The sequence below is a fragment of the Carassius gibelio genome, chromosome B2 (assembly GCF_023724105.1).
Source record: "Carassius gibelio isolate Cgi1373 ecotype wild population from Czech Republic chromosome B2, carGib1.2-hapl.c, whole genome shotgun sequence".
Classification (NCBI taxonomy): Eukaryota; Metazoa; Chordata; class Actinopteri; order Cypriniformes; family Cyprinidae; genus Carassius; species Carassius gibelio.
Window position 1 is genome coordinate 20,302,393 of NC_068397.1, and position 25,646 is coordinate 20,328,038.

Genomic DNA, 25,646 nt, shown 5'->3' on the forward strand with positions numbered 1-25,646 from the left:
ACGTTACGAGTGACAGTTGCTGGTGAGCCAGAGCCTGCACTGTTTTCAAGCAGTCTAATATTTCCTTGGCCTTTTTCCCCTATTATCCCTGACCTTCAGTGGTGCTATGCACCAGTTGTTGACGCAGATGTCACAGAGCATTGTAGAGAAATGTCATCAGGAAAATGTCCCATAGACTGATAAAACTGGAGACGTGCTGCATGGCTTCCACGTAAACTCACATTATATGCAAAACGAAACGTTTATAATAGATGAGGTTTAAAAATAAATTTTGTGAGGAGCTTGTTTGTCTTTTTTAATAATAATAATAATTATTATTATTATTATTATCATTATTTGTTTATTTATTATACAATTATTTTTGTTTTTTTTAAATAATTGTACTCTTTACAAATAAGAAAACATAAGGAAAGTCTAATAAAAATAATTCTACTTACTATAGATTTCCTTTTTTTATTCTACTTATTTCCTGCTCTGGCCATTCCAATTGGCATTTCTTATGATTCCCTCAAAGCAGACAAACTCAGCAGCGCTTAACTACCCCAGCCTTAATGTTGCTCCATTAAACCCCTTACTTAAATGCTGACTGCTACAGCTGTTAGTATCCAGTGATTGCGGGCTTAAGAGAGTTTAGGCCAAGAAGTCTCTTACTGACAACAATCTGAGCACTTGAGTCTGGAGGACAGTACATTCATCTCTCTCTGTAAATACGAGTTTTTCGATATTTGTTTCACAGGAACCAGGCCTCAGACTCTCTCAGAGTTGTCACATTTTACACTGCTGGAAAAAAATCCACTGTCTGTTTCACACATAACTCTTAAATAAGAGGTTAGAGATCAAAAAAGGGTTTTATTCGATTCGGTAGCATTATAAGAAACAGCATTCATTTGTTAACTGCAGTGGACGTGTTGTGTTTTACAGATCATCTCTGTTGTAAATTAAAAGTATTGGTGTGAAGGGATTAAACAGCATTGGCCTTGACTTCAGGCTGTTTTTTTTTTCTTTCAAGGGAAATTGGCTGCTAGTATGCGGATGTCATAGTCGCTGTTCCTGATAAGCAGCGTGAGATTGATTGATTTTTAGATTCCCTTCTGACATCTGGCAGCCATGCTTTTCCTTTTAATCTAAGATAAAAACAGGGTGCTGTCTTTCGTTTGTGGTGGTGAGGTTAGAGCCTTGTATTATTTTCACATTTAAGGCGATGGTGGCTTTCTTGTTTTAGATCGGTGTGTTCAGATTAATATGAATGTCTTAAAAGTATTGCCTGGATTATAACAAAGCCTATTATACTTTAATGAAATTATCCCCTCACAAAATCTCCAGAGTTAGCCTCACACTTCCATCTCTCTTTCTCTGTCTGACTTTGATCTCTAGGTGTTTATTTGTTATATTCACCGGTGCCAATTCAATAATTATGCAGACAAACAGGTGAAAATAAGCACTGGTGATGAATATTAGAGAGGAGATCAGATGAATTAGTATTTTGTAATTGTGAAAAGAGATTCATTGATAGATAGACAGACATAGAGAGATTGATTAATTGATTGACTGTCATTAAAAGACTCATTGAGATGTCCCAACTTGGATAATTGCCTATATTCAGCAAAAATACAGAAGAAGCATATTCATATCAGGTGATGGGAGTCCGAGGGAACACCAACCCTCGCTCCGGTCCTAATCTTGTTTGTCATTGCTAAATGAGCTGGCCCCGCTAGGTGTGTTAGTCTAATGAATTTACAACCTGATATCAGGAGGCCAAAGACTGGCAGGGGTCGTAAAACAGGAAGGGAAAAAAGCAGTAATCAACATTTATTAGCTGACTTGTCATCTGTGCTGGTTGGTTGGGGAGTATGGATAATATTGCGGTGATCAATTAATTTTTTTATAATCTCTAGAGAGATTATGGAGACTCCCTATGAACTCCAGACTGGCTGGAGTCTGTCAATAAACAGGGCATGGGTCATTCTGCAATGCGTCAAGTGTGTGTGTGTATGGGTAAACCAGACTACATATGTACTTATCAACACACACCTCTTTACTAATAGGCTTTAACCAACTCCCTCCTGGTAGGAAACTACTTAGAACACAAGAACATACCATTTCAGGTGCTGGATTTTGATGACTTTCCCCTCATAAAACATCACATACTTAAAATGTACTTGAAACTGCTTTGGTTCAACACCCCTTTTGAGTTTTACACGCTCAAAAGACTGTGAACTGTACTTTGGTTGCAGGAAATGACTGTTGCTGAACATGGAGGCAGCTTTGGACCTTTCCCCCCTGCATTTAGTCTCCTGTGGCGTGTGAAGAAAGAGGCTAATGGTTAATAGATACCTGACTAATGCCCTTCTGAAGAAATAGAGATGGATGGACAAAAACCTAGGGAGAGAAAACTTGCGACTGAGTTATGAAGGTGTACCCGGGGGGGGTTAATTCATCGTAGGCACTTCTCATGCCAAGCAGTAGCTGATAGTTAAAAGTTAATACATTTATTGCCTGAGAAGTGCTCATCCATCAGGAGCAGTTTGTTTCCGCGGCTCGGTGAAAGCACAGTATGGGCAGGGCTGGATTTCCCATAATAAATGGAGTTGGTGTTGTTTATTTTGGTGCATGCAATTTAATGTGTTTATTTGTTGGGTTTTAGGTGACAGTTAAGGACTAAAAAAATCTGTTTTCTATGAAATCGGAGTGGAAGTCATTCATAAATTGTAAAGAATCATATCAGACTATTTATCTACCGTCATTATAGTCTTCACCATTTTTAACTCAGTCTCTTAGTATTGTAATGTATCCAGCTCGTCTGGAGGTTCGTAGTGTTAATGGCTCAAGGTCAGGGCAATCAAATGAGCGACAAGAAAGAGTGGAACCTGCTTCTTAGGGTGGTTAAGAAGGGTTCAAAGCCTTAATGTGAGCCCTCATTCACAAGGTGAACAGGGCTTAACCCCAAATCCAGCTGTCAACAGCCTGCCACCATACATCGCTTAGCCCATTTGGTAACTTTTGTTTCTGAGAAGTGTTCGTTCAGATTGTTTTCTTTGAAAACTATATCTCCCATCTCTAGAGATCTGCTAAGTGTTTATACGGGTGTGAAGGTAGATGCAGAATCTCAATTGCTCTTTGGCCACATGTCTTTGATTTCAATTTTGAATGTTTTCTCACCGTTGGCGCAACCTACAGGTGTTGTGCTGTAACTGCGGTTTATTTAGTGTCACTTCTCAGAGGCTTGTGTGTGTGGGTGTGTGTGAGAGGAGGGGGTCATTTACCATGATTTGGACCAGCCACCACCCTCCACCAGTCCGCAGCTGTGGGTCTGAGCCGTGCCACCTTCCTTGACACAATGGGGCCCTTTGACCACAGAGGGCAGATTGACACAAAGGGCCCTGCATGCTGTACACTTCGGCAGCTATTGTTAGCAAAGACCTACTCCACTATTTGTCATTTTCAAGTGATAACATAAAACCAGGATTTATAAAGACTAAGGGAATGTAGACTGTGTTTTATTACTGAAAGTAGAACACCAATGCAAGATGCAGGATTTCCCCCGTTTTTATTTATTTAATTTTTTTATTTAAGCTTAAAAGGCAAAATTTCAACAGATCTTTCCCAGAATCAGCAGAGAAAATTAAAAAAATGTAATGTCTTTTAATGTCCAAATCCCCATTTATACCAAGAATGATAACAATAATGATCCCTAAAACAATAACTATATTAGCATTCACAGCAACATCCAATAATTTTCTGTTTAGTAAGCACAGGCTGCTATCATGTTGTCTACAGCTTTAAATGCACAATGTCAATGTTTTCAGTGTTTTTATCATTCACAACCTGGAAAAACAATGTTCAGAGAGTGAATATGAATCTTTTGTTTTGTTATCATTATAGTTGTAACCCTGTTCTAATAGAATATGAATGGTTGTTAAATATATTAGTCTTATCATCATAGTTGACGTGTACAGGCATTAATAATGAGTGGATATATCCAAATATATATTGCAAAAGCATCTTAACCCATGTTCTGCATCATATCTGGATTGTATATGGTGCGAAAGTGTGTACATATCTATTTGTGTTTCTGTGCATGTGCTTATGCGTATGATAAACGTATTGTTATGTGGCTGAGAGTGGTCTGTAATTCAGGCTCAGTGAACCTGCTCTCCTCGCTCGTGCCTCACCGGCCCCAGTAGACCTGTTGATGGGGCCTCTCTGTCAGCACGCCACAGGAGTGATAAATGTCCCTTATCGGCATTGTCATTGTAATAGCCCCACAACAGGCCCGAGATGGGCGACTGGGCCAGAGTTATCGCCCCGCTCCTGCAGGGGAAGAATACACATCAAGCTGCCAATCACCCGGTCCGAAAATTGCTCTGAGATTTGAGTCCCCAGACAGCAAGCAGACTGCTAAAGCTCCCTCTCTCCCTCCCTCCCTCACTCGCTGCTATTACACTGCTCCATTGCTTTATTTCAACCCTTTTTTAATGCTTAAACTCTTAAACACCACCATCTCCTGTCAGTTCCTTCACAAGGTTTTTTTCTTTCTCTCTTTCCCTTACTGTCATCCATACCGCACAGGGAAGACACGGGTGCTGAAGAAAAAGAGAAAAATGGGAGAGTGTGATTTTATTTTGTGTGTGTGCAAGGGAAAATGTGAGATGGAGGAAAAGTAGATGATAGAGGAGTGAAGAGGTTAGTGTGGGAATGCCAGCAGAACCATTTCAGTCTCTTAATTTTCTATTGATCCTTGTGCTCCTGCTTTGAGTATCAGCCATTCCTCCTAACCTGTTCACTTTGGTGTCTCCTGTTCATGAGAGATGTTGAAGACGTTCCTCTTCTCTGCATCCGTAGTCCCATTCCTCCTCTTTTAGCCACTCCTGCTAATGACAAGTGAATTGAAAAGAATGACAAGGCATAAATAATGAAAGCTTATATTTTTATATATATATAATTTTTATTTTTATTTTTGCATTTTTTGCATAATGTATTTTGTGCATTATTTATATTGATTTTATTGATAGGAATGTTATCAGATCAGTGTGTCCTGCTCCAGAGTTAGTCAAAGGTTGCATTGTGATCAGATGTAAACGCAATCCAGCCATGTCTGCATTCGCAGGTTGACATCACGCAAAACCCCACCCCCTGTCTCCCAAACAGTCAAAAGTCTGCATTATATGCATTTCTAATCATTATTTTTACAATAATCCTTAAAAAAATTCTCTATTTCTATCTCATTTTTAGATTCCCTCATAATGATAAAAATAATGCAAAATTCAGTTGAAGTGTGTGCAATGATGCTCACCAAATATGCTTGGTAAATATGCATTTTTGGGCCCTGCTCTTGGGCAAGCATATGGTGTGTGAGAAATGTCCATAAGGTTAAAGGTTAAACAGCCATCTAACCTCTCACATGCACACCATAGCCAAGGGGTAACATCCCCCTCTGCTGTTAGAAGTCATAACACACTTCTTATGAAAGCTGATGGAGAAGCTGGCAATGCTGGACCCTGGAGACCGACATGGATAAGATCATTGTGGTGTCCACTAGCGGCCAGCTAATGTTTGTGATGCAATCGGCCATGTTTGATTGAGCCGTTCTCATGAAGGCTCCAGGGGACCCTTGAGGACCCCATGGTCTCTTCACATCGGGTGGCCCGAGGTTCGCCTGCTCTAAAACCCACTTCTCCAGATAACCATCTCCGTGCTCAGACCTCATTCCCATTATAGCCTTTATTAAACCATCCTGCCAGCTCTGCCTGCTGAGAAGAGAAACAGAAAGAGAGACTCTTAGAGAAGGTGAAATCGAGAGCAGGGGATATATGCCAGCTAAAGATACAGATATGGCAGCACTGTGGGAGGATTAACTGAGTGTCTCCTGTCAGTGACAAGACCTGATAACAGCCTGAGAGCTGTAATGTGCTCCGGCCTCAAATGCTGGTGAGCTGTCAATCCATCATACTGACCTCCTGAAGAGATGAACACATCTGGTCCTGAAGGCACTCTTCCCAAAGTTCAGCTTTATCCTAACAAGTCTTTACAAATGGGAAATGCAGTGGCCTCAAAAAGTATTTGGATACTTGAACTCCAGGTTTTTCAAGTCTTACCAAATGGCTTTTGTTTTTAAGAAATACAAATTTCATTGAAACATTTTTGTGTTTCTAAGGAGAAAGTAAGCCACACATCTTTGGAACAACATGAAAATGAGAATGAGTACACTTTTTAATACCTTTTCTTAACTACATTTTGGGCCCCGCTGTATCTAAGGTAGGGTGAGGGAGTGGGAGAATGTGTAACAGACTGACAGAGAAGTGACAGGATAGAGTGATAGAGACCAGGCTGGGAAGTCCGGCTGTGTGCACTTGTGCTGCTGTGCTGAGGATAAATCACAGCCCATTTGTACTGAGAGACGTCTAACTAGCAGCGCTCCTATTAGCCTTCTGCTCCACTGCCGTGACCCCGGTGCCATATTTCTTAGCCGTACTCCCTCTGACAGATTAGTACACACACACAAACACATAGAAATGCTGGGACTGTGTGTTTTTTTTGTGTGAAGGTGTGATATTGTATGGGTAGATGTGCTAAACTGTGATCACTCTTGGGCCTTCAGATTTTTGTTTTTGTATTTCATTATTCATTTTTTTTAAATAGTCCAATATTTTCCAATATTTGGGTAGTGCATGCTCATTTCCACTCACTTAAATCTTTAAACACTAATATTTAATAACAGAGTTAAATTAATATGTATTTTTGTACTGTACATTATAATACTGTGATATCTAAATTTACTTATAGCAATTTTTAATATACACAAAATACAAGAATACTACAGTTCAAAATGGCTTGGTAAGATTTTTTTAAATGCTCACCAGGGCTTTATTTTTTTGATCAAAAATACAGTAAAACAGTAGCATTGTGAAATATTTGTAAAATTTCAATTAAATGTTTTCTATTTCATTTATACCTGTGATGGCAAGGCTGCATTTCATTACTCCAGGTAATACTCTTGGAAAAAAAACCTGTCCTGGGCCCTATTAAAAAAAAAAAAAAAAAAAAAAAATGGGTTTGAATTTAATTCTTGTGGCATTGTCCTTGCTGAATATAATTATTAATTTAAGAAAAATCTGTGTTTTGCCTCACAATGCTTAAGCATGCTAAATACGTTTTAATTAAATTCGGAAGAAACCATTATGTGGGAGCTTGGTTTATGGAATAAAAAAGATCATTAGCTCAGTGTTTTTGTGTTCGGGCAGCGGGATAGATTTATTTCTCCCAATGTCTCCTGTGGAGCACAGACAGGTGCTGTGTTAACTGCTCTCAGAAAGTGAGAGGGCGAGGAAGGAGAGAGAGGGAGGCTTAGGCTCTAAATGGTTTGTGGAATGGAGGTGTTAGCTCGTGTCAGCTCCTTGCTGTTGCTGACAGATGAGCAGGAGCTAGGAACAGGAAATCCCTGGCCCTAATGCCCAGAAGAGTGTGTTTATGTGTGGGTGTGTGTGGTAGAGATAAATAGAGATGGCTGTGTTGTCGTGCTGCAGGGTTAGACTCACAGCTCTCTGCTTCGGACACAAGCTGCAGACAGGCAGACACAGGAGCGTCTCTGATGACAAATCAATCCACGTCTCACTTTCTCCATCCCTCAAACTCCGTCTACACCAGAGCTGGAGCAACTGCGGCAGGAGGGTGTGAAGAGTGCCGCAACAAGGGCTTAAAGCAGGCAACAGAGACCGAAACTTCCTTTAGGGCTGCGCTCCAGCTGCCAAGTACATGAGAAAAATGGCTTTTCGAACAGAAAATCAATTTAGAGTCATTCAATACACTGAGCTGTCGCGGGTGAGATTACAGCATGTTCGCCCGGTTCCATATTCAAATCACAGCCTCTGAGCCAAAGACGGTTTCCGCACCGGGGCCGTGACTACACCTCGACGCTCAGCTCCATTGATCTGATCTACTGTGGAGGAGGCCAGCAGGTTAACATGTGTAAAAAGGAATATGTCTCAGGCGCTCCGGGTTGAAAGAGGGGGAAAGAGGTTAACCGTTACACGCGCTAGCAAACTCTCCCTGGGAGGGTACGCGCCATGTGCGAACAGTGAGCTCAGCGGCCAGACCGTTTGGTGTATGCGGCGGTACTAGATATGATTGACGGTGACGGCCCACAGCACTTTCTCTTGTAACTTTCAAATCATTAAGCCTTTAGTGTATCAGGCAGCTCTTTTACGACTTTGCCTGGAAAGCTTTTTTTTTTGTCTTAGCCCTTACAAATTGCTGAAGCAGGATGTGTTGAGAATATTATTCATGCAGTCAGTCAGGGGCCACGCAGAGGCTAACTAGGACAGCAGGAAGCAGAAATACCAGTGTAAGGTTACTGACACAGTGTCCTAACCAGACATGACATGAAAAACTGTCAGAATGTTAAAGGCCCATTCTCACTGATGGAGATTTCCAACAACAAACCCACTGAAAGTCATTCCTTTTTTAAGTTGGCATGAAATAGAAACTCTGATCTATTTTCTAAATGCATCTTATTTAACCTTAGTTTGATAGCATTTTTTTTATTTTCTGAGTTTTTCATGTCTAATCAGTGTTTAATCAAATATATAATTCGATGACTTCTCTATGGTGATGAATGCAAACTTCTCAAATAATTTAGTGTGCTTAAACACCACAGTTTTCTTACAGGCTTCCATCCAATCAACAACCGATGGACAGAAGTACCCACACTACATATTTTGATAATCCATTTTACTCATATGTACATCACAATACGAAAAAAAAAAATTATAATTATCTGTCGCTACTTACGTTACATTGCAATTTCATGAAAGTTGCCAATCTGAGATGACATGAGTGACAAAGAACTTTATGCAAATGCACAGCATCTCATTGGCTATTTTAATCATTTGTGCGTTTTGACTTGAATTGTACACAAAAAAACTTGACAGTTCAAAATAGTACACATGTCAGCCTCAGATGCTAATTAGACATCTATATTCACCATTAAATGAGGTTATGCAGGAATGCAAAGGAGGTGAGGTGAAGTGGGCAGGCGGTGTGTGTGCATGTGAGCCGTCTGTGTGTGTGCCTTTGTAAGCAATGACAGACAGGGGTGTTAACGCAGGCAGAAATGGGGGGCGGTCGGTTATGACAGTTCCTGAGAGGCTCTATTCAGATGGACCTGCAGCCCTGCCGTCTAAATTCAATTAACTCCACTGGCTGCTGTTCTGTCACCATTAGTGGTAATTAGTTAAAACATCAGAGTATAAACAGTAAATTGGCTCTGGTAATTAATTCCCCCTCACAAGCATTTGAGAGCAGGAAGAGAGAGAGAACGTGAGAGGGACTGATGAAAAGAAACCTGTAGAGGTTATTGGTGGCTTTGTGCTATCAATTATGGTTAGGCATTATTTAGGAAACTGTGCTCATGTGTTTGTGTACAAGCCCACTAATGGACAGGCATAAAGTAGGCAGCACATGGCATCAGTTACAAGCCTGAGCACTCAGCGCGCAATGTACAGTATGCCATCTGGCCAAAGTGCATCTCTTTTTAAAAATCCTTAGGTAGGCCTATGTCTTTTACTACTTTAGTCTTTAGTCTTAAATTAAATCTAATTATTAATAACACTGTTTTGAAGTTTTGTTAATGTATTTACATGTGTTTAGGGATTGCAAAATATTGCTTTACGTTCATGCGTCCACACACTTCAAATGCACATTGTATGAGTTTTATAGCAGAACTAGCATTAGCTTTAGCATTCAATGAACTTGTGAGAGTTTTATAGAGAGTTTTATAATAGTATTAGCATTATGTTAACCATTCAGTGTATTTGAACTATGTCTTTTATAACAGTATTACCATTAGCATTCAGTGTATTGTGTGTGTGTGTGTGTGTGTGTGTGTGTGTGTGTGTGTGTTTGTATCGAGTTTTGTTGCAACATAAGCTTTAGCATTCCATTCAAGCATTTCATGTGTATGTTTTTAGCTGGAAGAGTTTTAGAGTGTTTTCTAATCAGCAGTATATATGTAACTAAGATGTTTCCTGTCAGATTTTAAATAGACATTTATCAAATGTCTTTAAGATGTTAATGATTTACAATGCATGTAAATCTTAAAGATGTTTATCAGGTGATTGTGCGCAACAAATGTTTTCCAGATGAAGTTCTTTCTAAAAGACATCTTGGATATATCAGAGTATGCCGAGCACATAAGGACTGCGGAAATGACCCTTGACCTTTTGGCCAAAACATTTTGAGCAGGTTCCTGGGTCGCCCTCATTCAGCTATGGGACACAAATAGCACTGTATGTGTGTTAACACTCACACTGCAAATAAATGGACGCTCGTCGTTTTAGTCATTGACGAATGACCCTCAGTGAAAAACTTTCGCCCACGTGTGCAAGGCCCAGCAGGGATTACGTCCTCAGGGACTCAACACTGCCCACCCAGCAAACATAGCCCACCTGTTCAGACAAACACATGATTTCATAGAGCTGCTCAAATCCATCCATATTTAAGCAGAGATGTGCCCTTTCCTGCCTCCTCTCAGTCACAAAGCCAGAGTTGTAATGGTCTTTACCCCTAGGGAGGAAAAGGGGGTGCTGGGACTGAGGATTCTCAACTTTTGTAAAAACTGTGGAGAGATAGAAAGAGAGGCAGGCAAGCTGGCAGATCTAACCCTGCAGTGTCACCCTCATTTCCTGGGTCAGCGCCTGGGTAATGGTCTATTAATTTGCTCCATTTTCCCCTGTGAGGCAAAACTCAATCTCCAGCCGTTTCACTCTGCTGTGCCATCCACAAGGTGATTGATTGAATAAACAGCTGTCACTACTGTGAGCGCTCACACCCACTGACACAAGTCTTATCCTGAACACCATACACTCGAACCAAACACACACACACTTACCGCAATAAGATGCTCTCTCAACACTATTCCCTCAAAGTAAACCCACACGCTCTCCAAAGCAACCCGCAGTCACTCTTAAATGCGTGCACACCGTCTTATCCATAAATACACCAAGGCTGTGCATAAATTGATTGAAAATGCACATTTAGATTAAATTCCTGTATTTGAACTGAGGCAACAAGCATGGCATTTTAAATGTCAAGACAAATTATGAATGTTCACTACAGTACACAAAGAGGTTGACAATATTTGATCAATGTTTTTGAAAGAAGTGCTCATAAAGGCTACATTTATTTGATTAAAAATACAGTAAAAAAAAAGAAAAAAGAAATTGAAATATTATTACAATTTAAAACAGCTGATTTCTATTTTAAATATTTTTTTTTTTAAATGTAATGTATTCATGTGTACGCAAAGCTGAATTTTTAGCAGCCATTACACCAGCCTAAAGTGTCATACAGACCTAGAGAAAACATTGTAAAATGCTGATTTGGTGCTCAAACAACATTTCTTCTTCTTATTAATAATGTTGAAAACAGCTGTTTTGCTTACAATTTTTGTGGAAACTGTGATACATGCACAACCCTGCCATATACAGACTAACAAAACAATTTCCCATCGTGTCCTTTAAAAAGTCCTTAAAGTTGTTTGTGTGTTCAGATAATCAAGTCTCCTCCCCTCTGATGAGCATAGTTATGAATCTGGCCCTAATAACTGGCTCGCGTTTCCACATGACTACCAGCGCGTCTTTACACGCCCCGCACATATGCTAATAATACGCATCCAACCGACATCATCTTTAGCCAAACACTCCTCCCCACTGAGAGAGAATGACAGAGTGATACCGACACCAAACCACTCCCCTCGTCCCACTCCTCTCTCAGGTGCTGATTGCATTTGCCTTTTTAAATGTGACACCCCGAGTATGTGTGTGTGTGTGTTCGGTAGCGTGAGGAACTGCTGTTTAACAGCACAATGCATCACTGTCAGCGGTGATCGGCCTCCGTGGGCCGTTAGCACAGATGCCAACGCCGACTCTCGTCAGGTCCCAAACTGAAGATGACCTCGTTCCATTTCATCAGACGTCCTCTCGAATGAGGCGCGATGCCTCATTCCCTTCTTCTCTCATCCTCTCCCCTCTTTTTTTTCACATAACCCTGAGTAATCAGCCTAGGAACTGTCCAGCCTGCTTAGGGTTTCCTCTGCTCACTTACAATAAAGTAAAAAGGTGCACACACACACACACACACACACAGATAGTCTGGGCTGGTCCTATTATCAGTCTAATTCCCCTCCTTTTGCGCATAAAGCACATATTTCCCATTATGGAGATGACTTGTAGCGGCTCACCTTGTCCTGATTTAGGGAGGAGGGGAGGCGAAAAAATGAAGGCTGACAGGTTCGCTGGATTTATTTGATTGCACATACAAGGCAGTGTCATTTTCGAAGATGCAGAATATAAAGAGATGCGTGTGTGTGTGGCCTTAAGGCAAGGAGAAGAAAAGAGAAGCATCAAAAGGGAGCGGAAAAAAGGCCCCGAGTCAAATCAAATTCTTCTTATCGGGCATTATTTGATGACGTTATCAGACAGCGTAATGTGGTTACATTCAGTAAGAGGCTGAGAGATTTCACTGTTTACTGATGTTGGCGTGCTTAAGGGCAAGAGGAGAGAGAATGAGGCAGGCGTAAACACTTGATGCACACTGGAAAAACCTGTTTAACGCTGTGCTGGTATGAAATGAAGAATAAAGAATTCAAGGTGGATTTTGGGGGGGATTTAGAGACCTACGATGGTCATGGTCAAAGTGAGCAACTAATTTAATCAGTGAAAGCACTCAATTTCATGATCAGTACACTCTTAAAAATAAAGGATCCAAAAGAGGATTTTTACAATTATTCCATAGAATGTGTGAAGAAACTTTTTACACTGTAAAGAGCCTATTTTGGAATACAAAAGGTTCTAGGGTTGATAAAGGTTCTTTGTGGACCATTGATGCTAATAAAGAAACTTTATTTTCAAGAGTTTAGCTAAATCAAATCTTATGCTCAACCCTAGTCTTACGTTTCATATTTCTTATTTCAGAGGTCTTTTTGTATACAAATTTTATTTGCCTGATGAAAAAAAAAAAAATCTTTAGACCAGCTTAAATGGGTGGTCTTGACTGTTTTTCTGACAATACTGGCTCAAGCTGGACACTGCTGCAGGTAGAATACTGGGTGATAAGCAAAACCAAAAACTAAAAACAAAATGTATTATATTCTAGTTATCAATAATAGCTTTGACTATTAACCATTGCAGTCGAAACTAAAAATATGCATTTCTTCCTTTAGATCAAAGAATAACAACTTTTTTTTTTTTTTACTTTAGATCATATTTTTGGTTTGACTAGACTAGCTAAGACTGCTTTTTATTTTAGTAAGGCTGGTTAAAACCATTGCTAGCTGAACCATCCTAGCTGGGTTTTTTTATTTTATTATTATTGATCCAGCGAAGTGTTTAAAAAATGCATTTGTTCCTCTAATCAAAAAAGAATAACATAAAAAGTAAAACATCTTTTACTTTCATTCCCATTCAGTGCAGATGGTGCACCTGTGGGTGCATTGATCAGCTTTACAAGAGGCAGCACGGTTTGTTAGTGAATTTTAACATTCCCGGGTTGGCCTGGCAGGTTGTGTGAAGGGCAATCCTTTACCATCTCCATCTTGTGCTCAGCATGGGCACACTGTAAGCAAAAAGAGATTTCAAAAGGCACATGCTCTCTGCCTGTGCCCATTAGTGGCAGCTTTGTTCTCTCGCCAGTACCTTAAATGCTCTCTGTTTTGTTCACCAAGCACACACTCACACACGTGGCACACACACCTACACTTAAAGTAAAACTAAACTTACCAGACGAAGACCATTAAACCCACCCAACAAGTAAATTTACTGCAATTATTAAAATTATTAAAATTATAAATCTTTAAAAGATGCCTGCTTACGTTATATATGTCAATTTTCTATCTAAAGGTTTCACAGTATCTGCCGCACCTGGTTTTATGGACACAGATATGTAAGCATGGAGGGTTTTTTTCTGCATTTGGAAGCAATTAAATAAATAGGCGCATGCTGTTTGAGTTATGCAGCGTGAGGCTAAATGAGAAGAGAGACAGACAGCTAACAGCCTCAGCCAGAGCTGCTGGTGGCGGGCTGCCAGCTACCGGGGGAGCTCGCGTTTGAGCCTGCTTCTGTGGAGCTGGTTTTCTGTCTTTTTTTTTTACACAGCGGCTTGTAAAACAACATACGAAGAGTGTCAGAGGCAGCTAGAAGCAAACACTACATTGCATCACAGCTAGTGGCCAAGTTAGCTCAAACCTGCCTTCTCCAAGGCAGCAAATTTTGACACTATTAAGATATTAGCATGCGCTAACTCAGCCGTCCAGTGTGTAATTGTGCTATCAGTGGGGTTAGCGAGAGGTTACCTTTGATGAAAGTGCTTTTAATAATTAGGGAACGTCTAACGCTGAGAGAGGCCGCTGGCTCTGGCCCTCATTAGCTGTGCTATCAGTATACCGGTCCGGGTGAGCGTATGTACTGTGATAAAGGTGTGCTATGGCTAAGAGAGGGGGAAGAGAGGGGATTTCTGAAAGCAGAGAGAGAGAGATAGTAAGAGAGAACCATCCATCTTGGCAAATTAGAGAAGATCAGACCAGCACTCAGTCAGAGCTGTCACAGACATCTCTCTCTTTCCCTCTTTCTCTCACAGCATGGCATTTAGGTGAGAAATCTCAGCACTAAAAAGTTCTGTCAGTCCTATTTCCTTGTTATTGCCCCTCTCTGCGCGCTGGTCTCGCCGGCCCTTCAGATTAAACGGAGTCCCCACCTTTCTCCACGCAGGGGTCCAGCACAGGGGGGCATCCCACATTAATCATCTTTAACGTGCTGACAAGCAGCATGCGCCAACCCCCCTCCATGCCTCAGGATTTATCTCTCTGTCTTCTGCTAGCCATCACTCACTCCCTTAGAGAGAGAAAGAGGGGGAACAGAGAGATGGAGGGAAGAATAAGAAATGGACAAGAGGCATGGGACACTTTAGAGACCACATGTGGTTTGGTGCAGGGTGCTTTTTATTTGAGGAAAGAGAGATGACTATTGGGACACTGAATTAATAAAATGTGTTTTCTACCAGATAAACAAATTAGATATTTGAAAATAGTCATTAGTAAAATAAGTATTACAAAAACTACTAAAAATAATACAAAAGTATTCTAAAAAAAAAAGTTATATTTAATTTAAAAAAAAAAAAAAAAAAAAAAAAAAATATATATATATATATATATATATATATATATATATATATATATATATATATACACACACACACACAATGGATACAAGGGAATGTACAAATATTGTAAGAAATATACAAAGTACAGGAAATAATGTAAAAAATTTAAAGTATAACAAATAATGAGCTTGTGAGGGTGTGTCCAAGGCTGGAGGACTGTGTTTGTGTCCCTCCAGCCCTCACAGAAACACATGATTAATCACTGGCTGTCTCTATTAGTCAATCCTCTCTGGGGACGATGTGGACACCTACACACACTGCCTGCACACATAATGGGGCGGTCTATAGGAAAAACATTAGGCCTCCACACTAACACACACACAGATGTATGCAAAGCTTTGACATGGCTTCAGGTATTTGCAAACCCATGTCCACTCACAAACACACACCCTTTCACTATATAGGTGTTCATCAATCTGACAGACAGTGATTTAGTGTGTCTTCTTTTGTATGAATCTTCTTCATTAATATCAAAGCTGCCAAATGACCAGCTCTCTGTTTGTGAGTGAGCGTATGTGTGTGTGTGTTTGTTTTCAGGGAGACAAGTGACAGGGAGGTGGTTTAAGTCCCGACAAGCGCTTGACCAAACCATCATGACTCCATTACTGAGCCCATTGATTGTGTACGGATGAATTAAAGAGCCAGTTTCAAGAGGCACACACTCATTTTCTCTTCGCACATGGACAGGGGGCACACATACACAATCATATGCTCTGTTAACAGATCCCATCATGCACACATAACAGAGTCAGAGTAACACTCTGTCAGTAAACCATCTGACATGTCAACAGACAGAAAAAAGAAAGAAATTAATTAAATACACAAGAAAATACATAGCATGCACTGATACAGTCACAGTTTACATTAGCACTCATGTTACTGTGTTTAAATATTAAATTTTTGATTTTACATATTAAAATTGTGTAAACATCTGAGTAAAAACTTAAAGAATAAACAGCCAAATGATAATGACTCTGTGTGAACAGACTATGTCATTACTACACAAACTCAAATGTCAGGTTGTGTGATTTCATGTTGCAAATGGCCACATAAGAGAAAGAGTTGGATTGAAGATTTATCTGCTTTAGAATGGGTCTGGACCTCACTTTGTTTACTCTTGCAGACGGTGATTGCTTTGGCACGACTCAAATTATCTTGTCAGGGCAATAAAGCTGACCGCTGCTGAAGAAAGGAGCAGAGAGAGGGAGAAAGGGACACGTGGGGGTGATGGGTATAACAAATTACAAAAAAGAATATTCACTAAAGAAACCTTACACAAATTACATTTGTTTTATATAGAATCAACATTTACAAAAAATATATATATTTAACCAAAGATTCAAAAATATTTACTAAAAAAATTATACATTAGATTAATATTTAAAATATATATATATATATATATATATATATTTGCCTTTAAATTTCAAAATTTTCTATTTTATTATTTATGTATTTACATAGTTAATTATTATTTATATTATTAGTAGTAAATAATATATACTGTATAATAATATATAATACACACACATCAAGAAAGAAAGATAGAAAGAGACAGAAATAGGTGAGAGGAGATAAGACAGAGGAGAGCACGGAAAACAAATAAAGAGCCAGAAAATGAGAAATAGATGTGCAGGATGTTGCTGGACAGAGACTGGGAGGGAGGGGAGAGAGGGGCGAGCGAGAAAAGGGTGGTGAGAGAAACAGAGACACACAGGATTGTAATCGATTACCTATTTTTCAAAGTCACTTAAAGTGTCCAGAGTGTGGGGCCGTTAAGTAGTGGTGCTGGAGAATAGGGGATGGGTATGCGTAGGCACGCAGGACTGGGGAGAAGAGAGGAAAGGGAGGAGGTGGAGAGATGTGTGGGGGTGGGAGGGGGAGTTTTGGGGATGCTAACACTGACCCTTGCTAGCTCCTCACTGATGAATCTGTGCTCTTTCAGGAAATAGTTCTGACAGGCCAATATGTGAGCGGAGGATATGTGTCCCCATAGGGATTTTACTGCATGTATGCGCACGTGTGTGTGTGTCAGCGTTTACATGTGTTTGCCCGCATGTTTGTCTGCGTGAGTGTGTGTGTGTGCATAGACTAGACCGTTAGCGATCATCACCCTCTCGAACTGCGCACACATCATGTCAAGACAAACACAACGGTGCCCTCTGAAGTCAAGGACAGGCTCAGACTGAGCCCAGGGCTTTATGTAGAGAGAAGAACCAGGATTACATCCCCACTGTTTGTGTGTATGTGTGTGTTTGAACATCTGTTTGCAACCTGCCCTCAAGTTACCTAATCATCTCGAGAAAAGATGCTCACTAACCCCTACTGCAACAGATCAATAGCTGCCTCCCAGACATTACAAGTGAACTGCAAAACGCTAGGCATTTGTCACACACTTTAATCATTGACCACTGCTGTTTCTCCATGTGAAATGGAAGGAGATTTTACATCTTTATGTCTGTGAACGTAAGCCCAATAAATAAAATGTCTAAGTGTATAAATCGTAAATGATTTAGTATGTGCTTATCTCAGAGAATTTCCAAAGGCAGAATTTCCAGAGGTGTGATTTCCTCACTTCCTGTTTGTGTATATATTTGCGCTTTGAGTTAGGTAAGCAGACTCACCATGTGACTTACAGCTGTAGTCTGTCGGTAACAGTGAGTTCATCCAGGATATCCTGTTTGAGGGAGGATCTATTGTCCCAGACGGCTAAAAATAGTCCCTTTGATTGGCTAGTTCCAGATCTGAGAGATTGAGAGATATAAGAGTGAAACAGGAAGTGTTTTTTCACTCATTTACAGAGCCGCACGTTAGAGAATTCACATGCTAAAGATGTATTAGTTATTCACAGGCAGCCATGAAACACTCACCCACCCACACGGATGGACTTTTGTAAAAAAAATAAATATAGCCATGTGTTCAGATGTGAACGCACGTACGCATACCTACTTGCTTATGATAAAATCGCCGTTTGTGTTTATGTGGATATCCTATAAAAAGCCTCATGGGGATTCCAAAATCATCAGTGTATATGTATTTGTTGAAGATGCTTAGTCATTTCACATTAAATGAGAATAATTGACCTTCATATTATAGCATCTGATGAAATGTTGTCCGTTGGCGAGTTGATAAGTGTATTTGGAGTGTGTGTGCGAGATACAGTTGAAGTGTCACAAGCTCAGTGGCGTAACTGTCTGTGCGGAGCTGTGGATCTAGTTTAATGAGGGAACAGGAGACAGGACGCCGAGGATGACGGATTCTCCTTCGGCAGAAATCTGAGCCACTTAATCCACACAGTCCAGAGAGAGAGAGGAAAAGACTTTGAGCACTCATCTGACCCATGCTCATCTCCGAAATTTGCTATATCAAATCTGGGCCAACACTTCCAGGGCTTTCTTACATGGTCTCTCCAAAAATGTAATCTTCTTTTAAATTATGCTTCGGGGATTTTTGTAACAATAGTAGTTAACAATGACAACACTGTCTCTGACCAACAATGGAATCCTGAATGTCTACAAACTTCCCGAACTCTTCCATAATTATAAATAAACCTGATCTTCCCTTGTTCTATCTTTCTGTTTTTCTCTCAGGTAAGAAGAAGGTGTCACTCTATGACAGTCAGGCTCCCATCTGCCCCATCTGTCAGGTGCTGCTGCGTCCAGGAGAACTTCAGGAGCACATGGAACAGGAGATGGAGAGGCTCACCCACATGCACATCAGGTAGACTCACACATCTCTACCTGCCGTCTTCTGACAGCTCCATCAGTTCTTGTCACTGTCTCCCAAACAACTGAAGCACATTGGCTGCTCTCCCTCACATAAATGTTTGGTCTAAAAATCAGCAGTGAAGACACCTGCTACCGGTGTAATGCTCCAGTGATAACAAAGAGCAGCAGCAGAACAGGTGCTTTTCCACCCTATCATCCATCAGCCCACATGCGCTTAGGCTTTTCATGTGGCCATGTTAAGCATTGTGGGATGATCACAGAGATCCAGCACAGTATCCGTCATTCATCCACTGCATGAGGCTTTCAGACAGGCCAAGGAAGCCTGAAGAAACAGCCCAGAACGCGACTGCTGGTACATCAACTTGACCCAGTTAAATTATTATTATATTAAATTCTTATACAGCGTCCGCCAAAACCAGACAGGAAGTTTCACCCTGTGATCTTGAAGGTACATTAGCCATAACAAGGAACAATGCCGATTGAATCTGTAGGTCACAGACATGTCATAGAGCTCAAGCTGTGCATTGTGCTGCATATCCCCCCTTGTTTTAATAGATTATGCTGCTGTGCTTCAAACAGGGACACAGGGAGAAAGAGCGAGGGGGGTATTAATTTCCAGCACGAGTGTTATCCATCACACGGTGGTGAGGAGTTATCTTTTAATAATTAATAAAGGGCAGTGGGCCGCCCTCCCCTGTGGGCTCCGGCTGTGGACACTGACATGGCTCTGGGCCTGTTTGATAGTGGTGGTTATTTAAGGAAATTGCATCGTTGCTCCAGGTCTGTCAGGGTTGGATGCCGCTTGGCATTACAGGCCCGTGATTTAGCCTTTCCTGCGCTCCTTTTAACCCCTGCTTATAGCCGAGAGAGTTATTTTCCCAGGCTATAGGCCGTCCAATCTCGTAATACAGATTTAGGATATGGAGAAAGAGATGGGTTGAAAGAGAAATAAGCCTGTTTTTAAATTGAATATAGAGATTTAGATGCATTTAAGTAAGTAAAATGAGAGAAATACTTCACTGATTTCATAATGTTAGCCATTACCAGACTCAAGTATTTTTGGGGTGAACCAACCCTTTAGTTGATGACTATGTTGAGCATCATTTTGTACCACTGTGGGTGGGGCTTCCCAGCTTGACAATAAAATAAAAACAAGTGATCAAAACAGTTAATAAAAACACATTATCACTCGCTTTATCATCTGGTTAGAACATGGTGTTAGTCATGGTTTAGTAGTATTTCAAAAGTTATTGATATCTTTCTTGTTAAGCTGCAGTAAAATTAAAATCATTCCATTTTAGTTAATCTTCATCAACATTTGCAGCCACAATATTGAACTAGATGTAGGCATTCCTGAAGTACATAGAGCAGTCACTGCATTACTTCATCGATGCTCAGTGTGGAACTCTGGGTAACCACTGCCGTCCTCCTTCCCTGTATACTTCCTCCCAGGCGGGGCTCCGCTCAACACACGCTAGCACACACAGATCATTGGAAGTGACATGGCGAATTTGTGGCAATTTGTTGTAAATCTCCCTTTAATGATAGCGTTTCATTCTGCACCAAATGAGACTTGAGTGCATGTAAAATGGGGAAAGCTATTTAAGATGTAGCATTAGGCAGATGTCTGAGTGGATGCGGGTGAGTGTGTGTGAGATTGGAACCCTCTCTCCTCCTCCCCTGTGTCCGCATCGCCGTGCCCCCTCCCCTGACTCGTCCTCCGCTCTTCATGTATGGAAATGGAAATCCATCATGCCCTTTGCCCGTCTGCCTGCACTGAGGGCCACAGCAATCTACATATTCCCCCACCCTTTCTCAGCCTCTCCACGTAATCAATTTGCCTCCAGCGGAGCGAGGGAGATCCGGGTGGCAAACGACACAAAAAGCAATCTTTATCTCCAGCTTACAACCCCCCAACTGTCGACTGGCATTTATTCAATTTTCACCAGCTCCCTCGCTCTCGCTCTCTCTCCTTCTTCTTAGTCTAGCTGAATTTGACTGTGAGAGGGAAAAGGGGAAGCTCGGTTTGTCCAGAGTGTGGAGTTTGTGGGAATTTGAAGTCAGCCGCACGCAGTGAATCATTTTAAACTGAGAATTTCGGAATGATGAAAACACCTTGAACGGTGAAGGTTTAGAGTTCATGCTATATGAATCTATCACTATGATATATTATATATAAGGGAGATATTAATACCATGTCCCAACCAGACATGACACAATACAATCTCATCATCTTGTTGCCTTTTCCCTCAAAACCTTTCATATATTTCTTTTTTCCATTTACCATTAAATTAGAGCATGAGGTGCACACTAGGGTTTTTGTGAAAAATTTGAGATGAAAGTGTAAGAAAGTAAAAAACAAAACAAAAAACAAACTAGTATTTATTGTGAAAATGACTATAAAATGTTTTTAAATTATTTCTGATGATTTTACATTATTATTATATGACTAATATTATAATGTTTAATATATATATATATATATATATATATATATATTTTTTTTTTTCCTTTTTTTTTGTGCAGCCAGTGATTTCATTTTTAATATCACGCTTTTCACACAATTTCCTCAGGTTGATCATTATATTTTTTGGATCCTTGGCATCAAAACATGTTTTAAACCCTCCTCTTATAAAGTAGCATTTCAAATTAGTGAATCTCATTGAGTTTTTGCCTTATTTATTTATACAGTATCTTGCCTAAATTTTAGCAAGTAAAACACTTGCATGCTTCCATTTAAAATGCCAATATTTCCGCTGCAATACGCAGTCATGATTTATGTGTTATAGTCTGTGCACTATAGTCCTAAACTAACTTGTTCTCTGTATTACATGATATCCCTCAGGTCCTATAGTTCAGCTCCTGTGTGGCATTTCTATACTAGTAAAGAGTGTTTTTCAGTCATTGGCCTTGCCTGCTTGTCCCACCATTGGGAAAAGTGCATTTTGAGATACTAGGATGTCCAATGAGTGCAGAGGGAGCATTTAGAACACTTCGGGGTATGAAGTGTATATAAGTGTTGTTGGTGTTTTTTTTTGACATTAGGAGATGTGTGAGGTCACAGAGATTCGCCGTGCCACATTGGGCAGATTTATGATGCCGAGGAGTTGGTTTATTATCTCACAAACAGTCGATGGGGCAATTTATTCCCTCTCAAGGCCTGGTTCCTGATTTGTGTTGTCTCTTTCTTCTCCTCTGTCTCATCTTTTCTCTCTGTCCCCTTCTCTTTCTTTCCTCCCCTTGCTGTCAGATCAATCATGCCGACTACAGAAAAGGCGGGCTTGAGGCTTATTACCTGAGTGGAGGGGTGGGGCAAAGCTCCAAACCCCACCTCCACCTGTCATTCATTATATCTGAGCCTCTTTAGCCAGTCCATATACTGTACTGTAACTTCATCAGTCACAGCAGGAGCTAAATGAACACAAACAGGATCCGTGTTCTCTTTTGCTCTTCGCTCTGTTTCAATCAGTCCAGTGACAAGTGTGACATTAGGGTGCAGGCTAATTCAGTTTCAGTTCAACCGTCTCTCTGGGTGTGAATGCATGATTTAAAATGAACATGACAAGGGTAACATTACCCCTGTCATTGTTTCTCAGGTCATCATCACACAGCTTCATAAACACCCAGGCAGTGACCCATCTATGGGGCTCTAAACAAGAGATTTAGATAGAGCCACAGACAAGGAAACAGGCAGACAGCTAAAAAAAAAAAAAAAAAAAGCAAGAGATAAAAAAAAGAAAAAGATGGCAGGAAAGATATAAATGTTTCAGAGAGGAATCTGATTTGATATGTCTTTCCCTATTGTCGGCAGATGCTTTAGCCGCCCCGTTTAATAATTCCTGCCTTCCAATCAGTCATCCTCAATCCACAATGTCCACGAGGCAAAGATTCAATGTACAATCCACCCACCAGACTCAAGAAGGAGTCGCCCCCCACCCTTTTTTCTCTCTCTCTGCCATTCTCCGCCTCTTTAATACAATGTTTACAAGCCAGTGCATTGTCCGCAACATATTTCAAAGTCCTAAGTGCCCAAGGCGTTTCACTGACAAATCAAATAACCGCAAAATCATTTATTCCCTTCTGCCTTAGTCTAACTGCTGGAGGGTCGCGGTTGGTGGGGGGGGATCTGGTCTGGATGGAAGCATCCATGAGAATGATTACTTCAATAAAAAAATTATAACCCAAATCTGCTTAGCAGTCGTACTTTTGGACAGTAATTGTTTCAAATACAGCATGACCCAGGGCTGCCTGGATTGAGTGGCGTAGAGGAAGGGTTTGAAACTGCTCTCGATTTTTTTCCCTCCCATTTTCCATCTCCAGATGATTAAAAGTGTGATTTGTGTGGCTTTGTTCTCTTTTGTCTTGGCTGTCCTTTTGAAGGCCCGCTCGAGTCCTAAGTGAGGCCAGCAAGGGAGCGCTCAATGTGACTGAGCTAAAGTGAGTGTTGATGGAGGAGACGCGTGTAGTCCAGCTCCTCAGGGGACAGAAGTTGCATCTCTCCGAAATGACAGATTGCAGTTTCTGTTCAGTCAAAAGGTGATGGGTTTATGGTCAGTGCTATGACACATGATCAAAATAGATCAGCCATCATTGGCAACAAGTAGATCTTGCACATCAAATTCCATTGAAATTAACATCGGCACGTGTCAGCTGTGAACTTGTCCTATTGAATGGCCATTTTGAGTCAGTTCCAGTCTCATCGATTACATGCAAGTTCATAACCAACTAGACATCGAGACATCGACCTCGATATTCAGAAGAGTGGTCGATATGTGTTTTTTTTTTTTGTTGGCAGATTCCTAAATTTGGTTTCCTCAATCTTGGTTACATTTCCTGGTTATAGCCATCTCTCAACGTGTCTGTTTTTTCCCTACAGCAAGAACCCATCACACAAGAACATCAATGCAGCTCCAGGCACACCGAAGGTAAGATGCCCACCGCCACAGAGCCATTTTAAATCATTATGTTCACTGATACGCTCAGCTGCAATTAATGGCAATTAGTTCTGTTTCATAGACAAACATGTAAAAAAAGAGTCCTGTGTAAGAGAGAGTGGTCACAAAACTTCCGGCTTTATTTCCTGCAGTAATTTACTTAGAGCTTTCAATGTTTCCTGACTGCTCATTCAAAAGGCTTAGACATGGAAAATGATACCAATGATTTTCAGTGTCATTGTCTTAAAAGGAGGAAGAGACCGTTTGTATTTTCCCAATTAAATTTGCATCCACGTCAATTGAATTATGTAGTGCAGTCACCATAAGATTCACTAGAGGGTTTTGATGTGCTATAAACATTTGAATTTCATTCTAAGCATGGATGTTAAAAGGATAGTTAAGCCAAAATTATAATTCTGCCATAAAGTCATGGAAATTTCATCGAATGGACAAATACAGTTGAAACATTCTTTAAAATATCCATAAAAGAAAGAAAGTTATACAGCTGAGGGTGAGTAAATGATGACAGCATTGTCATTTTTGGATGAACTTATACCTTCAAGCCATGATTTTGAAGGAAGAACGAATTACAGGCTGATGTGACATTGTCATTGGAGAGTATTGCAACACATCAAGCATTTATCTTTCAGTTTATGGATTTTATGATGCCATGAACCTTTGCAAATGCCAATCTCACATTCACTGAAGACATTCTACAGTCTGCCTGAGATGCATAATTATACTTTAGCTTAGAAAAATGCATATTTCTTGGTAAAAAAAAAAAAAATGAACAAGAATGGTGATAATAATAGTAAACCACCCTCATATGATGATCCCTCATCCAGAGGGCAAAGCCTTTGGCTCTGACCTGCAGTTGGAGAGAAAGTGAAAGTATGGAAAGAGCATGAGAGCCAGAAGACACAGGAGCAGGTTAGAGAACAGGCCATGTGAGGCGTGACTGAGCATTCTATAGCTCACACTTAGTATTCCGTAGGAGTGTGTGGAAAATGAAGAGGCTAGCTGGGATGGTGGAGGGGGTCCATGATTCTCCTTTAAAAGACGGCGAGCTGCAGATCAGGCCCAGCTCGCTAGTTCTAAAGGGGATTAACCCCGGGCCGAGTTGGCCCGTCTTCACCCCTCTCTCAAGCCGCCATTGCCATAGCGACTCCATGCCAGTCTTTGCGGCTCTTAATCCAACAGGGCGAAGGCCAACCGTGGTAGGCGGCAAAGTTATCATGCTAACATCTGCAGCACTGCTACTGCTTGAGCTACACTTCAGTATGCAACTTATATAATGACTTTCAGGTATTTCAAAGGAATTTGGGCTTTTTAAAAGGAATTGAAATATCTGCACAATGTTCAAATGTAAATGCAAAGGTGATTTTCAAGTCATTTTGCGTAAAAGAAAATTATAACCATTATATGTGATATTTATTAAACATAAATCTTTTAGCAAAGACTGTACACTACCATTCATAAATTAGGGGTCAGTAATTTTTTTTTTTTTAAAGAAATTTATATTTTTATTCAGCAAGTATACATTCAATTTATCAAAAGTGACACTTTTGAACTTTCTATCCATCAAATAATGAAAACTGTTTTAAATTGATTATTAGTAAGATAAAAGGATAATTTATAAGATTCATGTGGCACTGAAGACTAGAGAAATAACTTCTGAAAATTCAGCTTTGCCATTCAGAGGGATAAAACAGAATTAGTTATTAAACAGAAAATGCTTATTTAACATTTTTATAATATTTTACAACCTTACTGT

The 25,646-nt window shown here is 40.4% G+C and overlaps 1 protein-coding gene across 8 annotated transcripts in view; it reads left to right on the forward strand.

Annotated features, from left to right (window-relative positions):
• The window catches only part of rnf220a (ring finger protein 220a), a 122,714-nt gene that overhangs the window by 71,759 nt on the left and 25,309 nt on the right, over window positions 1-25,646 (forward strand). For all 8 annotated transcript variants that reach the window (XM_052548037.1, XM_052548042.1, XM_052548039.1 and 5 more), the window contains exons 3-4: window positions 18,801-18,930; window positions 23,815-23,863. In XM_052548037.1, coding sequence (XP_052403997.1) covers window positions 18,801-18,930; window positions 23,815-23,863 — 179 coding nt within the window. The remainder of the gene's footprint in view (window positions 1-18,800; window positions 18,931-23,814; window positions 23,864-25,646) is intronic.